Source organism: Rhinoraja longicauda, chromosome 33 (genome assembly GCF_053455715.1).
Source record: "Rhinoraja longicauda isolate Sanriku21f chromosome 33, sRhiLon1.1, whole genome shotgun sequence".
Lineage (NCBI taxonomy): Eukaryota > Metazoa > Chordata > Chondrichthyes > Rajiformes > Arhynchobatidae > Rhinoraja > Rhinoraja longicauda.
This window is the reverse complement of record NC_135985.1, coordinates 21,266,259-21,290,315: the sequence shown is the minus strand read 5'-3', so window position 1 is coordinate 21,290,315 and position 24,057 is coordinate 21,266,259. Positions and strand designations below refer to the sequence as shown.

Sequence of the window (24,057 nt, the reverse complement as noted above, 5' to 3'; positions counted from 1 at the left end):
GTTTCCTGCCTCTAGCGCGTCCAATCCCTTAATAATCTTATATGTTTCAATAAGATCCCCTCTCATCCTTCTAAATTCCAGTGTATACAAGCCTAGTCGCTCCAGTCTCTCAACATATGACAGTCCCGCCATTTTTTTCGGGTCGAGACCCTTCTTCAGACTGATGTGTCATGTTCTCCAGAGATGCTGCCTGACCCCGCTGAATTACTCCAGCACCTTGTGTCTTCTTTTGTAAACCAGAATCTGCAGTTCCTTATTTCCACATGCGACTGGTTTTACATTGTGTGGAGGTACTTTGTTGCTCTCAACAGCTAATTCATGGACAGCGAACACAGGTTTAAAATTTGGGGCTAAAAGGTAAAAGGGTAGATGTGAGGAAAAACATTTTTCCGCAGAGAGTGTGGTGGGATCTGAAACTGATTGCCTTGGGGGGGGGGGGGGGGGTCGAGACAGATTTAATCAGCGTTTACAGAAGGAAATTGGACAAGCACTTGAGAGAGAACAAATTGCAGGATTGAGTGGAGGGACAATAAATGGAACGAACAGGCTGTTCCAGCAGGAGCTATCAATAGACAATAGACAATAGGTGCAGGAGGAGGCCATTCGGCCCTTCGAGCCAGCACCGCCATTCAATGTGATCATGGCTGATCATTCTCAATCAGTACCCCGTTCCTGCCTTCTCCCCATACCCCCTGACTCCGCTATCCTTAAGAGCTCTATCCAGCTCTCTCTTGAATGCATTCAGAGAATTGGCCTCTACTGCCTTCTGAGGCAGAGAATTCCACAGATTCACAACTCTCTGACTGAAAAAGTTTTTCCTCTTCTCAGTTCTAAATGGCCTACCCCTTATTCTTAAACTGTGGCTGAATGGTCTCTCTCTGTGTTGTATCTGATCTCTGCTCCAATTCTCCATATCTTACCACATATCCCACTGGGGGAAAAAAAAAAATCTGCTGGAGGAACTCAGTGGGTCGGATAACATCTGTGGTTGGGGAGTATGAAGTTTAAGAAACTTTAGATAAGTGCATGGATATACAAGGAATGGAATGATATGGATCACGTGCAGGCAGATGATATCACAAGATGCCTCGTTGGCCAAAGGGTCTGTTCCTGTGCTGCACTTTCCTATGTTCTATGTACTAAGAGTCCTGACCCAAGGTGTTCCACAGATGCTGCCCGACCCATTGAGCTCCTCCAGCAGTTTATATTTTGCTCAGGATTCCAGCATCTGTTGTCTCCATGAAATCACATTCCCTTCTCCCTGTGCAGCCATCCAATTTCTGCCAAAAATGCATCAAACAGTAAACTCATGCAAGATTAGAAAACCACTCCATCTTCATTAGTGAAAATCTAAAAGAAAACTGCACATGTCGAAAACACTCAGCAGGTCAGGCCACATCTGCAGGAAGAGAAACAGAGTTAACGTTTCAGGTGCAGATCCTTCATCTGAATTGGGAAGGAGACAAACGAAGTTTGTGAAGTGTCGGGGATGGTGGAGACGGGAAATAAGACCATAAAAAAGGGAGCAGGATTAGGCCATTCAGCCCATCGAGTCTGCACCCACCATTCAATCACGGCTGATCTATTTTTCTCTCTCAAACCCATACTCCTGCCTTCTAACCACAACTTTGCTAATCAAAAACCTATCAAACTCCGCTTTAAAAATACCCACTGACTTGGCCTCCACAGCAGTTTGTGGCAAAGAATTCCACAGATTCACCACCCTCAGACGAAAGAAATTCCTCCTCATCGCCTTTCTAAAGATACATCCTTTTAATCTGAGGCTGCGCCCTCTGGTCCTAGACTTTCCCACTACTAGAAACATCCTCTCCACATCCACTCTATCTACGCCTTTCATTATTCGGCAGGTTTCAATGAGGTATCCCCTCATCCTTCTAAACTCCAGCGAGTACAGGCCCAGTGCCGTCAAACACTCCTCATGCATTAACCCAATCATTCCTGATATCATTCTTGTAGTAAACCTCCTCTCGACCCTCTCTGACGCCAACAAAATCCTTCCTTGGAAATGGGGCCCAAAACTGCTCGCAATATTCCAAATGTGGCCTCACCAGCACCTTGTTAGGCCCCAGCTAAATGTTGCCAACGGGGTCAAACTGGAGTGGCCATAGTGGTGAACTGTAAACAAGGTTAGCTGGTCAATGAGAGAATGGGACAGTTGGAGAATGAGAACATGGACAAGAGAATGAAGGAGGTGTGAAATGCAGGAGAACAACCCATCTGGCCAGGCTTGGCATGTCCTCCACTCCCAGACAAGTCCAGGAGGAACAAAGAAAAGTAAAGAAAAATAAAAACAATGAAGCTCAAACCCTTTACCCACTACCACGGTCTCACTTGGGCCTATCAGCAGAACACTGGAGGTACACAACATCATGAGAGTCATGGACAGTGCTGGTAATAAACAAGTTCATCAGGAAGGCTGGCTCCCTTCTGGGGGTGGAGTTGGATTCACGGGAGGTGGTCTTGGAGGGCAGGATGCTCCTCAAACTGCGGAGCATCCTGGACAATACAGCTCACCCCCTCCACGACACACCTGGTCAACCTGAGGAGCACCTTCAGCCACAGACTTACGCTCAGGACAGAACGCCCCAGGAGATCCTTCTTCCCTGTGGCTATCAAACTGTACAACCCCTCCCCCTTCTGTCGTGGGGTCGACTGACAACCCTCTCCCCCCTCCTCTCCCCAATCTTTGCACACCCCCAATCCTTTCCACTCGTCTCTTTAATTTCATGTTTCATGTATTTTGTGTTTTATGTCTTTTGGCGGATCAATTTCCCTCCTGGGATAATTAAAGTTCTATCGTATCGTATCGTATCACTATCGTAAGACTACCTTTCACATGGTAGGGGTGTCTAAGATAAGAAGGCGTCGGTTTAAGTTGAGGAGTAAGAAGTTTAGAGAGGATCTGAGTTGGTTGAACCAGAGGGAGCACCCGTGGAAAATTCACGCGGTCAAGGGGAGAACGAACAAACTCCGGACAGGCAGCACCCGTAGTCAGGATCGAACGGGGTACTGATTGAGAATGATCAGCCATGATCACATTGAATGGTGGTGCTGGCTCGAAGGGCCGAATGGCCTCCTCCTGCACCTATTGTCTATTGACTCTGGCGCTGTAAGGCAGCAACTCTACCGCTGCGCCACCGTACTGCCCCAACAGCTCCTGCAGTTCCATGTTTCTACAAAATGTTCCCCCCTTCCCACTGATGGCCCTTGGTGTGTAGTTGTATAAACTTGTTTAATTTTACCAACTCTCCCCACACACTTCGATTCCTTTTCTTCTCACTCTTGTGCGCCACGGTCACGGATCTTGGAGGACACGATCAGACAGAGCTTGTAAGATGGTGGGACAGTGCACGGGTAACAAGGCTGGCAGTGTCACCTTGTGCTACCGACTTCGACCGGCCTGGAGACTTGTTCCTCGAGCGACCTTGCTCCGTGTCTGCGTGCATTCACTTACCAAGTTGGAGCAGCCCGCAAAGCAGGAGGACAGGTAGGTGATCCCGTCCGATCCGCAAACTGGGTTATAAGCTGTTGTCTTGCAATTGCAGTCACTGTTGCAAGGAGCGTAAGGGTCCAAATCCGCATCTGACATGGAGCTGCAATTATAAAGCAGAGAAATGCAATGGCTATCCTGTGTATGGTTCGAGTGGTCCAGCCTCCGAAGTGATTCAGGGAGATGTTTGCGCACGCCCCATTGCCCATTGCTTCCCCTCTCCCTCGCCGACCGAAGCAACCAAGTTTTAATGTCCGCCGCCGGTCCGCGGCCTCGAAGCTGGGGACCTCCCAACTAGGGTGGACGGGTGAGCAGAGGGACGTGGGCTCGCAGGTCCACCCGCCCGTCCATGGAAGGCAACTGCTGGAGGCCCCGCGGCAGCCTGGGGCTCGCCTGGAACGGGCACCGCTCAGAATACCCAGAGCGTGGACTGGACTCAGAGCGTGGACTGGACTGGACTGGACTGGACTGAAAATGGCAGCAAAACATGGTGCCTCTTGTGCGCAGGATCAGGAGACTATTTCTGTACAATTTGCTAATCAGTGACGTTCATAAGTTATAGGAGCAGAATGAGGCCATTAGGCCCATCTACTCCGCCATTCAATCATGGCTGATCAATCTTTCCCTCTCAACCCCATTCTCCTGACTTCTCCCCATAACCCCTGACACCCACATAAAATCAAGATTCTGTCAATCTCTGTCTTAAAAATTATCCACTGACTTGGCCTCCACAGCCGTCTGGGGTAATGAATTCCAAAGATTCACCACCCTCTGACTGAAGCAATTCCTCCTCATCTCCTTTCTAAAGGTACATCTGTTAATTCGGAGGCTGTGGACCTAGACTCTCCCACTAGTGGAACCATCCTCTCCACATCCACTCTATCCAGGCCGCTCACTATTTGGTAAGTTTCATTGAGGTCCCCCCTCATCCTTCTGATCTCCAGCGAGTGCAGGCCCAGTGAAGTGCTTAGGTACGGCAATTATTTCACAAAATGCTGGAGTAACTCAGCTGGTCAGGCAGCATCTCAGGAGAGAAGGAATGGGTGACGTTTCACAGTTCCTTCTCTCCTGAGATGCTGCCTGACCTGCTGAGTTACTCCAGCATTTTGTGAAATAATTACCATCGGAACACAGCTACCAGCCTTGGAGGGCGTCTACAACACACGATGCCTCAGAAAAGCCACCAGCATCCACAAAGACTCTTCACACCCCTGCAACAGTCTGTTCGAACTTCTACCATCGGGCAGACGATACAAGGCCTTCTACGCCCGCACCTCCAGTCTCAGGAACAGCTTCATCCCCAGGGCCATAGCTGCCATGAACCGGTCCTGCTGAGCCGGATGGTCACATCGCACAGTGATCCGGCACAGATCTACTTGCACTTTATTCTGTTCTAAAACTGTTCTAATTTGTTTCATTGGGTTGTTTAAATGAATACTGACTAGCTAATTAATTTATTGCATCGTATGGGAGGCGCATTCCCAATCTCGTTGTACCCCTGTACAATGACAATAAAGATATATTGTATTGTGTTGTATTGTATCTGCAGTTATTTTCTTACACTAGGTAGGGGCAATACTCTACTGGACTGTAAAATAATTTCACTGTTCGTTTGCCCTGCACACACGTGACAATAGATGAATGCACTATTGTTTGATTGGGCATTGATTGCTACTTGTTTGCAAACCCGAAGACTCGTACGCCAAAGTGTGAATAGCTTTTACCAGACATTCATACATCGAACCTTGGTAACTCGAGGAATCCCTCTAAGCATGCATTTCTTGCGAAACGATTTTAGCTCTCCCAAAGCTAGGGAAAAGGAATGGAAAATGGCTGCCTCCAGAATCCCTTGGGGCCGGCGCACGGCTGGTACTCACGTGTTTCCATAAGGTACGGTGACTCCTGCAATGGGCCCCGTGTCGCATCCGAGGAAGAGGAAGGATATGTAGCATCCGGTGGATATCATGTTGACGAGCATGGCCAGTCGAATAGCACCTAGGGCTGTCAGGCTGAGCTTCTTCACCAGCAGCCCTCCCAGGAAGATTCCCAGGCACGCACAGGGTATGGCCGTCATGCCTGTGGCATCGGGAGAAGAACAATGACCATACGTTCACAAGCTCATAGGTGCTGGGAGCAGATTAGGCCATTTGGTCCATCTGAGTAGACTTGATGGGCTAGTTCTGCTCCTCTGACCTGCAAACTCAAGGATGTAGAAACAGGCCCTTTAGCCCATTGAGTCCACGCCGACCATCGATCAGCTGTTCACATTAGTTCTCTTGTAATCCCATCCATGGTACCCAACTTTGGAATGTGTGGTCAATTTACTGAGGCCAATTAACTATGGGCAATTCACTGTGGGCAATTTTACAGAGGCCAATTAACTAAACTAAACTAACCTAGACTAAACGGACATACAAACCTGTGGGAGGAAACCAACGTTTTCACAGTGAGAACGTGCAAACTCCACGCAGCCAGCCTCCGAGGTCAGGATCTAACCTAGGCCAGGGCCGTCTTAACGCATGGGCCTGATGGGCACTTGCCCGGGGGCCCACGAGCATAGGGGCCCCATGCTGATCTGTGTATGTTAAGTGACTTGCAATAAATAAATACTACTTTAAAAATGTAGGTTCAATAAGTGCTTTTTTCGCAACATTTTCGGTCCCTAAGTGCTTCTCACAGCGATCTGTAAGTGCTTTTCGCAACAATGTAGCACCCTAAGTCCATCGCGAAGTGCTTTTCGGCAAGTGCTTTTCGCCGGCACGACAGGGTAGGGAAAGGGGGAGAGTAACGGTAGGGGCCCCAGTACACTGCTTTGCCCGGGGGCCCATAATGCTGTAAAAACAGCCCTGACCCAGGCCATTTAAAACTGAGGTGTGAAGAAACTTTTTCACACAGAGAGTTGTGAATTTGTGGAATTCTCTGCCACAGAGGGCAGTGGAGGCCAAATCACTGGATGAATTTAAAAGAGAGTTAGGTAGAGCTCTGGGGGCTAGCGGAATCAAGGGATATGGGGAGAAGGCAGGCACGGGTTATTGATTGTTGATGATCAGCCATGATCACAGTGAATGGCGGTGTTGGCTCGAAGGGCCAAATGGCCTCCACCTGCACCTATTTTCTATGTTTCAATACAGGGTTTCTGGTGGGTTTCTGGTGGGTTTTCTCCAGGATCTCGGGTTTCCTTCCACACTCCAAAGACGTGTAGGCTTGATTGAATTAAAAATTGTCCTTGGTGTGCGTAGGATAGTGTTAGTGTGGGGGGATTGCTTGTTGGTGCAGACTCGGTGGGCCGAAAGACCTGTTTCTGCGCTGTATCTCTAAACTAAAGCGCATTAAAGTTAACCCTGGCATCAGGGGTGAGCTGACTCACCCAGCAGCTGGTTGGCGGAGGAAGAGGAGAGGTTGAACTGCTGCTCGAGGTATTTGCCAAGGAAGGCTGCAAAGCCAGCGACCACCGCGATCTCCATGCAGGCAGCGAGAACAATGCACGTGAAGACCGGGTTGGACAGCAAGTGCTTGGTCACCTTAGGAATCACTGAAACACAAGGTGAGAAAACCAAACAAAATAAAACCAGGGCATACTTGAAACACTCAGCAGGTCAGGCAGCATCGGTGGAGAGAGAAACAGCTGATGTTTCAGGTCAAAATACTAACCCTGTTTCAATTGCCCCAGACGCTGCCTGAACCTGAAACATTAATTCTATTAACTAACTACTTCCATTGTTCTGGTGACCATTAAACATCACATGACAACTAAACACTTTGACTGAAGTCGTGAAGTAAATGGGTGGGAAGGAACTGCAGATGCTGGTTTAAACCGAAGATGGACACAAAAAGCTGGAGTAACTCAACGGGACAGGCAGCGTCTCTGGAGAGAAGGAATGGGTAACGTTTCGGGTCGAGACCCTTCTTCAGACTCGTCTCGACCCGAAACGTCACCCATTCCTTCTCTCCAGAGACGCTGCCTGTCTCGCTGAGTTACTCCAGCTTTTTGTGTCCATCTTAGTGAAATAAATGTGATGGCCAACCTCCACATAGAAAGATCCCATGAACAGCATTGGCACAAAAATAGTCTTTGATGGCTGAGGTTTAAATGTTGGGTAAACCCTACGGAAACCAAGCAGGGCTTGTTGTCTTTCCACTCGACTCCCCCCCCCCCCACCCCCCCCAAAGTGGTGACTGAGGCTCTGGGGCGGGTATTGAACCCCCCACCTCTCGACTCAGTCATAAGGGCGCTGCTTACTGAACGACGGCAGACAGGAGGAGAGGGGGAAATTCCTGCTCGACTGCGAGAAAAGTCAAGGTGTTACCCCGCAGAAGGCCTGGAAACCCACTGGGACTCGGGAAACTGGGAACCCATCCTGGAGTGGGAGCGTCGCCGGAGGCTCGGCTCCGGCTCGCTCCCGAAGACCAGGAACCGGAGAGGAGGGTGGGGTGTTGGCAATGGCGGCAGATGCTGGACAAAGTGGTCGGTAAGAAGAATCCGGGGAGGGTGACAACGTCCACGCCTTCATGGTCGGCTGCAAGAGGTGTCCCCGGAGCACAAAGGCTGAAGGCGGTTAGGTGTGTAGGAAAAGAACCGCAGATGCTGGTTCAAATCGAAGGTAGACACAAAATGTTGGAGTAACTAAGCGGGACAGGCAGCATCTCAGGAAAGAAGGAACGGGTGACGTTTCGGGTCGAGACCCTTCTTCAGACTGATGTCGGGGGAGGGGGCGGGACAAAGATAGGATGTAGTCGGAGACAGGAAGACTGGTGGGAGAACTGGGAAGGAGAAGGGGATAGAGAGGGACAGAGGAACTACCTGAAGTTGGAGAATCAATGTTCATACCGCTGGGGTGTAAGCTGCCCAAGCAAAATATGAGATGCTGTTCCTCCACTTTGTGCTGGGCCTCACTATGACCTTTCTGTCATGGGCCTCCCCCATTGTGATAATGAGGCCCAGCGCAAATTGGAGGAACAGCATCTCATATTTCGCTTGGGCAGCTTACACCCCAGCGGTATGAACATTGACTGCTCCAACTTCAGGTAGTTCCTCTGTCCCTCCCTTTCCCCTTCCCCCTTCCCCCTTCCCAGTTCTCCCACCAGTCTTCCTGTCTCCCACTACATCCTATCTTTGTCCCGCCTCCCTCACCTGACATCAGTCTGAAGAAGTGTCTCGACCCGAAACGTCACCCAGTCCTTCTCTCCTGAGATGCTGCCTGACCCGCTGAGGTACTCCAGCATTTTTGTGTCCACCTTCAAGGCTGAAGGTGGTAACGCGAGGAGAGGGACGATGGTCTGTCGGATGAACCGGATGGAGACGACGGCTGCAATGGACCTTTGCGGGCAGCTGCAGGCTGGGACTTTGAGAATAACCCCAAACCCTCTCCACCCTTGCGTATGGATTCACTGGGCTGTCTCTTTGCACTCTGTGCCTAATGAGGGATTGTCCATGTACGGCAGTAATCCTACAGATCCATGTGCAAAAAAACCCCAGTATTTTACTGTACCTTGGCACACGTGATAATAAAAGAAGCACTGAGCAGGTTGGAGAGGTATTTCTTTAAAATAACTTAAAATAATGACGAGATATATAACAGAGGCTTCAGTTGTGAGGTTGGGAAATCCTGTTCCCACTCGTACAGTGGAGAAAGCCAAGAGGTCTCTGTTGAGGAATGTGGAGCGATGGTGCCGGGGGAGTGGGCCTTCTGGTGGGGACGGGGTGGTGTGGAGGGAGGGGATTGAGTGGTGTCGATGGGTCCATGCGGAGGGAACAAGTTTACTGACCTTGCATCTGCTGTGAGGGACAGACAGAGGGTTTATTGTTGGGGATGGGGTGGTGTCGGGGGGGGGGGGGGGGGCATTGGGACGGGTTTACTGGTTGGCAAGGGTGGTGTGGAGAGAGCAGGTGACTGGTGGGGATGGATGGTGTAGAGGACGTGGGGGTGGGTGGTGTAGAGTGGGTGACTGGTGGGGATGGATGGTGTAGAGGAGATGGGGGTGGGTGACTGGTGGGGATGGGTGGGTAGAGGACGTGGGGGGTGGGTTACTGGTAGGAAGGAGTAGTGTAGAGTAGGGGTAGGGGGTTTACTGATGGGTAGGGGTGGTGCAGAGGGCAGGGGTTTACTGACCTAGCATCTGCTGGATGCAGGACGGGGTGTGGGTTTAGTGGTGGGGAAGGGGTGGTGTGGAGGGAGTGGGTGACTGAAGGGTTGAGGTGATGTAGAGGGTAGTGTGGGTTACTGGCAGGGATGGGTGGTGTAGAGAGGGGGCAGGGGTTTACTGACTTGGCATTTGCTGGAAGCAGGACAGGGGGTGTGTTTAGTGTTGGTGATGAGGTAGTGTAGAGGGGGTAGGGTGGGTTTCTGGTGTGGAGATGGTGTAGTGGGGACATGGTGGGGAGGGGGTGGTGTGGAGATGGTGTAGTGGGGACATGGTGGGGAGGGGGTGGTGTGGAGATGGTGTAGTGGGGACATGGTGGGGAGGGGGTGGTGTGGAGATGGTGTAGAGGGTCGGGACATGGGGGTGGGTTACTGGTGGGTAGGGTTGGTGTAGTGGGGACATGGTGGGGAGGGGGTGGTGTGGACATGGCGTGGAGGGTAGGGGGCATATGGGAGGGTTACTGGTGGGTAGGGTTGGTGCGGAGGGTAGGGGTTTACTGACCTCGCATCTGCTGGAAGCAGGACATGGAGTGAGCGGGCTCCTGCGGCTCCATCATGCCGTTGCCGGGCAAGGGCCGCTCGAAGGGCTCGGGGACGCTCTGCGAGAGGGTGGCCGTCTCGGTCTCGGCCATCTTGTCGGTCTTCACCACCAGCGACTGCGGGAAGCCGAACATGAAGAGGGCGGAGAAGAAGAGCAGAGCGCCGGAGAGCAGGAAGCCCCCCCACCAGGCCCCAATCCAGCGAGGGTCTTCCGGCGATATGTCCAGTTTACCTGCACGGGGCAACCAAGTCTGGTCAGAGAGGCAACCAAGTCCTTCAGAAGGGCAACCGTCTGTTTAGAATGGCAACCAAGTCTGGTCAGTGGGGCAACCAAGTCCGGTCAGAGTGGCAACCAAGTCTGCTGAGCGGCAACCAAGTCTAGTCAGAGGCAACCAAGTCTGTTCAGAAGGGCAACCAAGTCTGTTCAGAAGGGCAACCAAGTCCGGTCAGAGTGGCAACCAAGTATGGTCAGTGGGGCAACCAAGTCTGCTGAGCGGCAACCAAGTCTAGTCAGAGGCAACTAAGTCTGTTCAGAAGGGCAACCAAGTCCAGTCAGAGTGGCAACCAAGTATGGTCAGTGGGGCAACCAAGTCTGCTGAGCGGCAACCAAGTACAGTGAGAGAGGCAACCAGGTCCTTCAGAAGGACAACCAAGTCCAGCTGACGTTTCGTGCCACTGACGATAGGGAGCCTTAGAGTCAGAGAGCTCGGGAACAGGCCCTTCGGCCCATCGAGTCCACGCACAGCACACCAAGTCTGTTTTTTATTTGCATCTCCCCATAGACTCCACCACTCGCTACAGGGGCGATACACAACGGCCAATTAACCCACCGACTCTGACATCTTTGGGAGGGAAACAAAGCATTTGGAAGGACCTATGTTAAACAAAATCTGTCCTGTGCATCTTTAAACGTTGCTCCTCCCATCTTAGGTCTATGCCCATGAGTCTTTCACCCCGGGAAAAAAGGTTCTGACTGTCTACCCCATCCACACCTCTCGGAATTCTGTACACTCCTGTCAGGTCACCCCTCTGCCTCCGACGCTCCAGAGAAAACAGTTCAAGTCTCCAGTCCAAGTTCCAACAATCTGGGCCCGGAACGTCCACCCATTCCCCCTCTCCCGAGATGCCGCCTGACCCGCTGAGTTACTCCAGCATTTTGAGTCTTACCAACAATCTGCTGTTCCTTTAAACCCCCTCTCTACAACGCAGGGAGAACGGGCAAACTCCACACAGACAGCACCCGAGGTCAGGGCCGAACCTGGGTCTCTGGCGCTGCGGGGCAGCCGTCGATTGCGGGCACTCTCGTGAGACTCTTGGGATTCGGGGGGGAGGGGTTCCACTCCCCCGCCCAAATCCTTCCCGAGCCTCACCACTCACCTCCCTGATCCCTGCCCCCTGTCCTGCCGAAATCTTCCAGTCTGCCTCATCCCAGTGACCCACATCCCAGCCACTGTTGGACTGAATCACTAAATCACTAAATCCCTCCCACTCACCAACCACCCCGTTCTCCTTCTTAACCCCTCCCCCCCCCCCCCGCTCCCGTTCCACCGACATTCCTTCCTCTGGCTTCACAATTCACAACCCCAATCCTTTTGTCTCACACCTCCTATCTTTTCATCTCTGGCCTTCTTGGCCCAACCATGTGCCTTTCAAACAACCCTCACCTGTAACAACCTATTACCTGCCCTCCATTATCCAGCCCTTCCTCTCTTCCAGCTCCCCCCAACCCCCCCCCTCCCCCCACCCCCCCCCCCTCCCCCCACCCCCCCCCCCCCCCCCCCACCCCAGCAATGTCTGAAGAAGGGTCTTGATCTGAAATGTCACCATCCCCACACTGGGCCCCACTGCATGACATTACCCCAGCACGTTTAACCACATTAGAGTCACAGAGTGTAGGTGCAGATATATTTATGTGTGTCCTTGCGCGTGCTTGAGTTATTATGTGTGTGTTTGTACACAGGACGGTCGAGTGGCACAGCTGGTAGAGCTGCCGCCTCACAGCGCCAGAGACGCGGGTACGATCCTGACCTTGGGTGCTGTCTGTGTGGAGTTTGCACGTTCTCCCTGTGACCGCATGGGTTTCCTCCGGGTGCTCCGGTTTCCTCCCACCTCCCAGAGACATGCAGTCCCGACCCGAAACGTCACCCATCCATGCAGCATCTCTGGAGAAAAGGAATAGATGACTCTTCAGGTTGATAAGTCTGAAGAAAGGTTTTGACCCGAATCGTCACCTATTTCATTTCTCCAGAGATGCTGCATGATCCGTTGAGTTACTCCACCACTTTGGGCCAAGTTACACAAATCTCCTCTGCCTGAACATGATCCATATCACCCCATTCCCTGCATATCCATGCGCCTCTCCAAAAGCCTCTTCAACTACCTCCATCTGCCTCCACCACTACCCTTGGCTGCACATTCCACGCAACTATCACTGGTAGATCAATTGCCCCACACATCTCCTTTAGATTTTGCCCCACTCACCTCACCTTAAAGCTATGCCCTCTAGTCTTTGACAAATCCACCCTGGTAAAAAAAAGATCTGGCTGTCTGCACAATCTATGCCTCCCATCATTGTATATCCTCCCATCAGATCACCCCCCCAGCCTCCGACATTCTGCAGAAAACAATCTCAGTTTGCCGTCCATGTTCCAACAATCTACCGAAGTAGACACCAAAAGGCTGGAGTAACTCAGCGGGTCAGGCAGCATCTCTGGGGAGAAGAAATAGGTGACGATTCGGGTCGAGACCCCTTCTTCAGACTTTTCAACCTGAAGCGTCATCTATTCGTTTTCTCCAGAGATGCTGCCTGACCCTCTGAGTTACTCCAGCCTGTTGTGACTGTCTTCGGTTTAAACCAGCATCTGCATTCCCTCCCTCCACATAGTTAGTCCAACAATCTACTTTTCCTTCAACTCCCCACAATGACCCTGCCTCTGTCACCCTGGGACAGAGAATTCCAGGGATTTGCAAGAGGTCACTGCACACCTCAGTTGTAAACGAGCAGCTCGTTTTCACAACTACCTGTTTGAGATTGTCCCAGTGGTGGAAACACCGCGTATATCCTGTTGTAATTGAATACATTTCAATAAGATCACCCCACATTTCAATAAGATCACCCCACATTTCAATAAGATCACCCCACATTTCAATAAGATCACCCCACATTTCAATAAGATCACCCCACATTTCAATAAGATCACCCCACATTTCTCTAAATTCCAAACAATGCCCATTTGATTTCCCTAGCTTGGCAAGGGTGATGATGGCAAATTGAAAGGCACGGTGGCGCAGCGGTAGAGTTGCTGCCTCACAATAGACAATAGGTGCAGGAGTAGGCCATTCGGCCCTTCGAGCCAGCACCGCCATTCAATGTGAACATGGCTGATCATTCTCAATCAGTACCCCGTTCCTGCCTTCTCCCCATACACCCTGACTCCGCTATCCTTAAGAGCTCTGTCTAGCTCTCTCTTGATCTCGATCCCGACTATGGGTGCTGTGTGTACAGAGTTTGTACGTTCTCCCGGTGCCCGCGTGTGCATTCTCCGGGTGCTCCGGTTTCCTCCCACACTCCAAAGACGTACTGGTTTGTTGGTTAATTGGCCTGGTGTATGTGTAAATTGTCGCCGAGTGTGTCGGATCGCGCTAGTGTTTGCTGGTCGACACGGACCAGGTGGGCCAAAGGGCCCGTTTCCACGCTACATCTATAAAGTCATTAGCCTCCCCCTTTGCACACATGCACACAAATACCCCGGACGTACTGGTGTCGATGAAGACTGCGTCCACGTAGACCTTGGTGCAGAGCGAGCCCAGGATGAAGCCACAGGCTGGTCCAAACACCAGCGTGGTGAAGACAATTCCTGAAAAAAAAAAACGGGGAAAAATAAAACACAAACTCAGCCGGGCCAGTAAACGCCACTCTGATCACTCACCCTTGCTCAACGGTCAGAGGCTCTCTCCTGCATGAGGTGCTACCCCCGAGAGCTGAGCTAAGCCCAGACTAACCCCATCAGCAGTCCGACCTAATGCCGCACTGCCACTAAATACTAAACACAGGAATCTCTTCCCTCAGTGTCTTTACAGACGGCATGGTGGCGCAGCGGTAGAGTTGCTGCCTTACAGACCGAGAGACCAGGGTTCGATGCTGACCACGGGGTGCTCTCTGTAGGGCGTTTGTACGTTCTCCCCATGGGTTTTCTCCGGGTCCTCCCACACTCCAAAGATGTACAGGTTTGTAGGCTAATTGGCTTGGTGTCATTGTAAATTGTCCCTAGTGTGTGTAGGATAGTGTCCTTATTAGGAGCAAAGAGGTCCTTCTGCAGTTGTACAGGGCCCTAGTGAGACCGCACCTGGAGTACTGTGTGCAGTTTTGGTCTCCAAATTTGAGGAAGGATATTCTTGCTTTTGAGGGCGTGCAGCGTAGATTCACTAGGTTAATTCCCGGAATGGCGGGACTATCATATGTTGAAAGACTGGTGCGACTAGGCTTGTATACACTGGAATTTAGAAGGATGAGAGGGGATCTTATTGAAACGCATAAGATTATTAAGGGGTTGGACACGTTAGAGGCAGGAAACATGTTCCCAATGTTGGGGGAGTCCAGAACCAGGGGCCACAGTTTAAGAATAAGGGGTAGGCCATTTAGAACTGAGATGAGGAAAAACTTTTTCAGTCAGAGAGTTGTGAATCTGTGGGATTCTCTGCCTCAGAAGGCAGTGGAGGCCAATTCTCTGAATGCATTCAAGAGAGAGCTGGATAGAGCTCTTAAGGATAGCGGAGTCAGGGGGTATGGGGAGAAGGCAGAAACGGGGGTACTGATTGAGAATGATCAGCCATGATCACATTGAATGGCGGTGCTGGCTCGAAGGGCCGAATGGCCTCCTCCTGCACCTATTGTCTATTGTCTATAGTGCGCGGGGATCGCTTGTCCAGGTGGACACGGCGCGCAGAAGGTTCTGTTTCCGCGCTGTATCTCTAAACTGAGCTAAAACTAAACTCAGTATCTCTAAACTCAGGGAGACAGAAAAGATCCCTTGGACTTTGTGAAGAAGAGCAGGGTAGATCTGTCTGGAATATTGGCCAATGCCTAATGAATAATGAATGAATAATGAATAATGAATAGGTTTATTGGCCAAGTATGTGCACGCTTATACAAGGAATGTGCCTTGGTGCCCCACTCACAAATGACAACGCAAACATACAGTTAACAATTAAGAATCAATCCTCCATCAATGCCGCAAAAAAACAAAGTCTCTCTTCTCGTGGTCAGTGGGATCTTGCTGAGCTTGTAATGGCTGCCCTGCCTCCTGTATTATAACACGGCCCATTTCATTAAGAGTACTTCATTGGCCGTAAAGGGCTCCTGACAATCTCCGACGATGTTTAGATGTTTAGAGATGCAGCATGGAAACAGGACATTCGGCCCACCGAGTCCATGCTGGCCCCATCGGTCAACCGTTCGCACTAGTTCTATGTGATCTTCGATCGCAAGCACGCACTGTACACTAGAGGCAACTCACAAAGGCCATTTACACTACCTTAACCACATAGACAAACTAAACTGAACTATACTAAACTATACTAAACTGAACTATACTAAACTAAACTAAACTGAACTATACTAAACTAAATTATACTAAACTATACTAAACTGAACAATACTAAACTATACTAAACTGAACTATACTAAACTGAACAATACTAAACTATACTAAACTGAACTATACTAAACTGAATTATACTAAACTATACTAAACTGAACAATACTAAACTATACTAAACTGAACTATACTAAACTGAACTATACTAAACTATACTAAACTGAACTATACTAAACTAAACTAAACTGAACTATACTAAACTAAATTATACTAAACTATACTAAACTGAACTATACTAAACTATACTAAACTGAACTATACTAAACTGAACTATACTAAACTATACTAAACTGAACTATACTAAACTGAACTATACTAAACTAAATTATACTAAACTATACTAAACTGAACTATACTAAACTGAACTATACTAAACGAAATTATACTAAACTGTACTATACTGAACTATACTAAACTGAACTACACTAAACTAATGGGTTGAAAGGCCTGCACAGTGCTGCATTCTTGTACCTTTTTTATAATAAACCTAAACCTATCTTGACGGTAGACACAAAACGCTGGAGTAACTCAGCGGGTCAGGCAGCATCTCTGGGCGGGACTGCCCCCTCCCCTGACATCAGTCTGAAGAAGGGTCTCGACCCATTCCTTCTCTCCCGAGATGCTGCCTGACCCGCTGAGTTACTCCAGCATTTTGAGTCCACCTTTGATTTATACCAGCATCTGCACTATTTTTTCCTAAACCTATCCTGACTTCTCTGAAGGCAGCGAGCCTGATTCCCTGAATCCTTACATGTACTTCCCTTTGCCTTGGAACATGCTCAGCATTGACATATGCGGGAGGCTTTCTCCTCTGTGGCAGGGAGTGGTGCCTTTGAGGGCGTGCAGCGTAGGTTCACTAGGTTAATTCCCGGAATGGCGGGACTGTCATATGTTGAAAGACTAGGCTTATATACACTGGAATTTAGAAGGATGAGAGGGGATCTTATCGAAACATATAAGATTATTAAGGGGTTGGACACGTTAGAGGCAGGAAACATGTTCCCAATGTTGGGGGAGTCCAGAACCAGGGGCCACAGTTTAAGAATAAGGGGCAGGCCATTTAGAACAGAGATGAGGAAACACCTTTTCAGTCAGAGAGTTGTAAATCTGTGGAATTCTCTGCCTCAGAAGGCAGTGGAGGCCAATTCTCTGAATGCATTCAAGAGAGAGCTAGATAGAGCTCTTAAGGATAACGGAGTCAGGGGGTATGGGGAGAAGGCAGGAACGGGCTACTGATTGAGAATGATCAGCCATGATCACATTGAATGGTGGTGCTGGCTCGAAGGGCCAAATGGCCTACTCCTGCACCTATTGTCTATTGTATATTGTCTTTCAGAGTTGCTACTGATGGAGCCATGGTTATTGTATCCAGGAAGCCTCTTTGCTGCCTATTATGGAGCTTTGCTGTCACCTGCTGGCAATCCTTTGTAATAATCTTCCAGAGTATCGAGTGTAGAAGTTGGGAGGTCATGCTACAGCCATGCAAGACGTTGGTGAAGCCACATTTAGAGGATTGTGCTCAGTTTTGGTCATGATGTTATGGGAACGATTGAATTGATTAACAAGGATTAATAAGGTTATGGGGAGAAGGCAGGAGAATGGGGTTGAGAGGGAAAGATAGATCAGCCATGACTTGGTTATGGTGGCCTAGACTCGATAGGCCGCAAGGCCTAATTTTGCTTCCATATCCCATGAACTTATGAAGATGTTGTCAAGCTCGAAAGTGCGCAGAGAAGATTTACGAGCATGTTGCCACATTCTCGAGGGCTATGGGGAGAGGTTGAGCAGGCCAGGGCTTTATTCCCTGGAGTGTAGGAGGATGAGGTGTGATCTTATAGAGCTGTACAACATCAGGAATTGATCAGGTAAACACACAGAGTCTCTTGCCCAGAGTAGGGGAATCGAGAACCAGAGGGCATAGGTTTAAGGTGAGGGGGGAAAGATTTAATAGGAACCTGAAGGGCAAGTTTTTTACACAGAGGGTGATGGGTACATGGAACGAGCTGCCGGAGGAAGTGTTTGAGGCAGGTACTATTGCAATCTTTAAGAAACACTTGGACAGGTACATGGATAGGGTATATTTAGAGGGATATGGGCCAAACGCGGGGAGGTGGGACAAGTGTAGATGGGACATGTTGGCAAGATGGCCCCTAGGGCCTGTTTCCACGCTGTGTGACCCAATGACTCAGACTATATTCAGTTAGACAAAGTTGTCAAGCTGAATCCTGACCTCCAAAATACTGCAAATTTCCAGACACCCGTCCACTCTCACGAGACGGACAGAGGTTGGGGCTGTGTGATGGACTGAGCCACATCTACACCTCTCTGCAATCTCTTGCGGTCTTGGGCAGAGCTGATCCCAAACCAAGCTGTGATGCAACCCCACAGCGTCACCTGTTCCTTCTCTCCAGAGACGCTACCTGACCCACTGAGTTACTCCAGCACTTTGTGTCTATCTTCGGTGTAAACCAACTTCTGCGGTTCCTGCACAGGGAAATATGGTGTCACAGCAGTTATAAAGTGCAGATAAATAAAAGTGCATGCGCTCCAGCGAGGTAGATTGGGAGATCGGAAATACATTCTTAGTAAATGAGAAAAAAAACAAAAAACAATTTACTCAGCGAGTCAGGCAGGATCCCTGGAGAAGATGAATGGGTGACGTTTTGGGTTGAAACTCTGCTTCAACCAGGAGCACTTCTTCAAAGTTGAGTCCAGATCCGAAATGTCACCTGTCCATGTTCTCCAGGGATGCTGTCTGACCTGCTGAGTTATTCCAGCAGTTTGCGTCTTTTTTTGTTGTTGTAAACCAGCTTCTGCTGTTCCTTGTTTCTACTTAGTGTAATAGTCCGATATGAGGATTGATTAGATAGGCTGGGCTTGTACTCCCTGGAGCCTAAGAGGCTGAGGTATATCCTCATTGGAGGTTTATAAAATCTTGTGGGGCATAGATGAAGTAGATAGTCACAGTCTTTTTCCCAGGGGTAGAGGAACATGAAACTACAGGATACAGGTAGAGGGTGAGATGGGTTGAAAAGGAACCCAAGGGGCAAGCCTTTCACACAGAGGGTGATGGGTGTGTGGAACGAGCTGCCAAGTGTCAGAAGTGGGTAAAATCAAAGACATTTGGATAGGTACATGGATAGGAAGGGTGTGGAGGGATGTGTGCCAAATGCATGCAAATATAGCTGTTAGATAGGCATCATTAGTTTTAGACAATAGACAATAGACAATAGGTGCAGGAGGAGGCCATTCGGCCCTTTGAGCCAGCACCACCATTCAATGTGATCATGGCTGATCATTTACAATCAGTACCCCGTTCCTGCCTTCTCCCCATACCCCCTGACTCCGCTATCCTTAAGAGCTCTATCCAGCTCTCTCTTGAATGCATTCAGAGACTTGGCCTCCATTGCCTTCTGAGGCAGAGAATTCCACAGATTCACAACTCTCTGACTGAAAAAGTTTTTTGTCATCTTCGTTCTAAATGGCCGACCCCTTATTCTTAAACTGTGGCCCCTGGTTCTGGACTCCCCCAACATTGGGAACATGTTTTCTGCCTCTAACGTGTCCAACCCCTTAATAATCTTATACGTTTCGATATGATCCCCTCTCATCCTTCTAAATTCCAGTGTATACAAGCCTAGCCGCTCCAGTCTTTCAACATACGACGGTCCCGCCATTCCAGGAATTAACCTAGTAAACCTACACTGCACGCCCTCAATAGCAAGAATATCCTTCCTCAAATTTGGAGACCAAAACTGCACACAGTACTCCAGGTGCGGTCTCATTAGGGCCCTATACAACTTTGTTTAGATACAGCGCGGAAACTGGCCCTTTGGCCCACCTAGTCCACACCGACCAATGATCCTCACACATTATCACTATACTACACACACTAGGGACAATTTATATTTATATCGAGCCAATTAACCTACAAAACTGTACGTCTTTGGAGTGCATGAACAAGTTGGGCTAAAGGGCATGCTTCTTTGCTGTATGACTGTAGAAACAGGCCCTTTGGCCCACACCAGGCACCAAGCATCTTGTTATATGAATCCCACATGATCCTATTTTATTCCCCCCACATTCCCATCAACTCCACTCGATTCCAACCATAAGGGCGGTCACGGTGGCGCAGCGGTAGAGTTGCTGCCTGACAGCGAATGCAGCGCCAGAGACCCGGGTTCGATCCTGACTACGAGCGCCGTCTGTACGGAGTTTTGTACGTTCTCCCCGTGACCTGCGTGGTTTTTTCTACAAGATCTTCGGTTTCCTCCCACACTCCATAGACGGACAGGTTTGTAGGTTAATTGGCTTGATAAATGTAAAAATTGTCCCTAGTGGGTGTAGGGTAGTGATAATGTGCGGGGATCGCTGGGCAGCGCGGACCCGGTGGGTCAAAAGGGCCTGTTTCCGCGCTGTATCTCTAAACTAACTTGATTAGGAGCAATTTACAGTGGCTAATTGACCTACTGGCCTGCATGTGTTTGGGATGTGGGAGGAGACAAGAACACTGGGGGGGGAAGTGTGTAGGAAGGTTCTCCAGATGCTGGTTTAAACCGAAGATAGAAACAAAATGCAGGACAGGCAGCATCTCTGGAGAGAAGGAATGGGTGACGTTTCGGGTCGAGACCCTTCTTCAGACTGGGAGTCAGGGGAAAGGGAAACGAGAGAGAGATAGACGATGATGTCGAGAGCTATCGATCAAATGAATGAAAGATGTGCAAAAAAGTAACAATGATAAAGGAAACAGGCCATCGTTAGCTGTTTGCTGGGTCAGAACGAGAAGCTGGTGCGACTTGGGTGTGGGAGGGATGGAGAGAGAGGGGGAGTGCGGGGGTTACTTAAAGTTAGAGAAATCAATATTAATACCAGTGGGTTGTAAGCTGAGCAAGCGGGGGAGTGTGTGAATGAGGGAGGAAAACCCCACCATCCCAGCGAAACATACTACACTATGCTACACACACTAGGGACAATTTATATTTATATCAAGCCAAATAACCTACAAAACTGTACGTCTTTGGAGCAGGGCCGTCTTAACGCATGGGCCTGATGGGCACTTGCCCGGGGGCCCACGAGCATAGGGGCCCCATGCTGATCTGTGTATGTTAAGTGACTTGCAATAAATAAATACTACTTTAAAAATGTAGGTTCAATAAGTGCTTTTTTCGCAACATTTTCGGTCCCCAAGTGCTTCTCACAGCGATCTGTAAGTGCTTTTCGCAACAATGTAGCACCATAAGTCCATCGCTAAGTGCTTTTCGGTAAGTGCTTTTCGCCGGCACGACAGGGGGGGGGGGGCTGGTAGGGAAAGGGGGGTGGGGGAGAGTAACGGTAGGGGCCCCAGTACACTGCTTTGCCCGGGGGCCCATAATGCTGTAAAAACGGCCCTGCTATGGAGTGCATGAACAGGTTTTGCTGTATGACCGTAGAAACAGGCCCTTTGGCCCTCACGCAGGTCAGACAGAACCGGAGATCCGGATTGAAACTGGGTCGGTGGTGCAGTGACTCGACAAAATGTGCCCCCCTCAGTGACTCTTGGAGCTCGCCTTCCACAGTCACTGACGACAAACAAGAAGGGTCTCCACCCGAAATGTCATCCATTCCCTTTCTCCAGAGATGCTGCCTGTCCCGCTGAGTTACTCCAGCATTTTGTGTCCATCTTTCGTTTAAACCCAGCATCTGCGGTTCCTTCCTGCACTTTCCCGTAACGATTCTTGCTTAAAGTGCACCGGTCCTTAGCTGGAGAGCATCTCAGATCCCACCTGATGCAAGGACTGGGACTGGTGATTCACCAAGGACAATGAACAATATCCGACAGGGTACTGTGACTACCCGCTTCTCACAGCGGGACGTTTCCGCTGCGCACTGCTCCTTATGTCAAGGGCTGCATGCGTTGAATTCACCAGCTCATTAAAGTAGCTTCACACAGGGATGTCACAAGGGCCTTGTAACTGAAGTGTTGCTACACAACACAGGTGAGAATAGTTTCAGTTACAGGCCGGTAGAAGCTCTATCACTTCAGAACCTGAAAGCTGCGGATTCCACCCTGTGGCTTCATAAGATCAAAGGTTCGAGGAGCAGGATAAGGCCATTTGGCCCATCAATTCTACTCGCCATTCAGTCATGCCTGATCTATCGTTCTCTCTCCCCTATTCTCTCTCTCTCCCCTATTCTCTCTCTCTCTCCCCTATTCTCTCTCTCTCCCCTATTCTCTCTCTCTCCCCTATTCTCTCTCTCTCTCCCCTATTCTCTCTCTCTCCCCTATTTTTTTTTCTCTCTCTCTCTCTCTCTCCTATTTTCTCTCTCTCTCTCCTATTTTCTCTCTCTCTCCTATTTTCTCTCTCCTATTTTCTCTCTCTCTCTCCCTCTCTCCCTCTCTCTCTCTCTCCCTCTCTCTCTCTCTCCCTCTCTCCCTCTCTCCCTCTCTCCCTCTCTCCCTCTCTCCCTCTCTCCCTCCCTCCCTCCCTCTCTCCCTCCCTCCCTCTCTCCCCTCCCTCCCTCCCTCCCTCCCCACACCACCATCATCCTCCGGTTATCACCACCACACCTCAAGCCCCGATCTTTCCCTCTGCCTAATCCGTCACGCCTGGTGGAATAGAGGGCACATGCGGTTTGGTGAATCCTGAGATTGTGATCGAGGCATAATCATCTTCCAGTGGATCACAAACCCCTTCCTCCCACACTGGAGTTTATTAAATCCATGGAGTTTCAGAACGGATAAGTGCTTGTCCTTGACTCAGGAATTCCTCATCGCAAAGCAAAGAGAAATAACCCTCACTCTCTACACTTTGTGAAGACTCCACCATCACAGTGCTGTGATTTACTTGTCTCTTTGTGTCAATCCCTTTGAAGGTGCTGCATGTTAATGTAAGTAAGGCAGCTGCCTGCAAAGACCCAGGGCTTCTAATTATGACTGACCTAAAAATGCCAGATTTTCATATTCAGAGATTATCCGGACTGCAGATCAAAGCGTTTCTCGCTGGATTGAATGCAGCGTGAAATCTATCTGCACAGTTCTCAGGATTCCAGCTTAGACTCAGTGGTGCACAGAATGAACACGTGATGCATGTCTGTCGTTTTCTAATGCAAGCCACCAGAAACACAACTACAACGGGGGGAAATCCTCCAAGCATTTTGCACAGGTTGCAACAGAAATCACCGCACACTAAATTGAACTCCACAGAAAACGTAGGACATAGTTGATCTTGGCATCTTATGTGTAGGAAAATAACTGCAGATGCTGGTACAAATCGAAGGTATCACAAAATGCTGGAGTAACTCAGTGGGTCAGGCAGCATCTCAGGAGAGAAGGAATGGGTGACGTTTCGGGTCGAGACCCTTCCTCAGACTGACGAAGGGTCTCGACCCGAAACATCACCCATTCCATCTCTCCTGAGATGCTGCCTGACCCGCTGAGTTACTCCAGCATTTTGTGATACCTTGGCATTATGTTTGGTACGGACTTTGTGGGCCGAAGGGGCTGTTCCTGTGGTGTATTGTTCTATGTTCTATCATCTGAGCGGGCGGGCACGGTGGCGCAGCGGTAGAGTTGCTGCCTCACAGCACCAGAGACCCGGGTTCGATCCCAACTACGGGTGCAGTCTGTAATGGCGTTTGTATGTTCTCCCCGTGACCTGCGTGGGTTTTCTCCGGGTGCTCCGGTTTCCTCCCACACTCCAAAGACGTCCAGGTATGTAGGTTAATTGGCTGGGTAAATGTAAAAATTGTCCCTAGTGGGTGTAGGATGGTGTTAATGTACAGGGATCGCTGGGCGGCACGGACTTGGTGGGCCGAAAAGGCCTGTTTCCGGCTGTATATATATGATATGATATGATATGATAGGTTTGTAGGTTAATTGGTTGGGTATAAATGTAAATTGTCCCTAGTGGGTGTAGGACAGGCAATCTAAGTATCGCTTGCCCAACATGACTGGCAGGCGGATGAACTGAATGCTACCACATTGCAGATTGCAGGAGGTTTCTGTCCACAAATACATTTCTTTCGGGAAACAAGAAACTGAAGATTGTTGGAATCTTGAGCAAAACACAAAGTGCTGGAAGAACTCAGCAGGTCAGGCAGCATCTGTGGAGGGAATGGACAGAATACTTTTTGGGTCGGGACCCTTTCTTCAGATTTCACTAATTCATAAATCCTACCTCCAGTTTCCCCCCCCCCCCCCATCCCTCTCCTCCCCCCCCCCTCTACTTTC

General features: G+C 49.6%; 1 protein-coding gene across 1 annotated transcript in view; it reads right to left on the bottom strand.

The window, feature by feature from the left end:
* Positions 1 to 24,057, bottom strand: part of slco3a1a (solute carrier organic anion transporter family member 3A1a) — a 218,885-nt gene that overhangs the window by 33,584 nt on the left and 161,244 nt on the right. Inside the window, 5 exon segments of the mRNA XM_078427517.1 lie at positions 3,476 to 3,614; positions 5,389 to 5,587; positions 6,879 to 7,043; positions 10,154 to 10,423; positions 13,950 to 14,048. Of these exon segments, the coding sequence (XP_078283643.1) occupies positions 3,476 to 3,614; positions 5,389 to 5,587; positions 6,879 to 7,043; positions 10,154 to 10,423; positions 13,950 to 14,048 (872 nt within the window).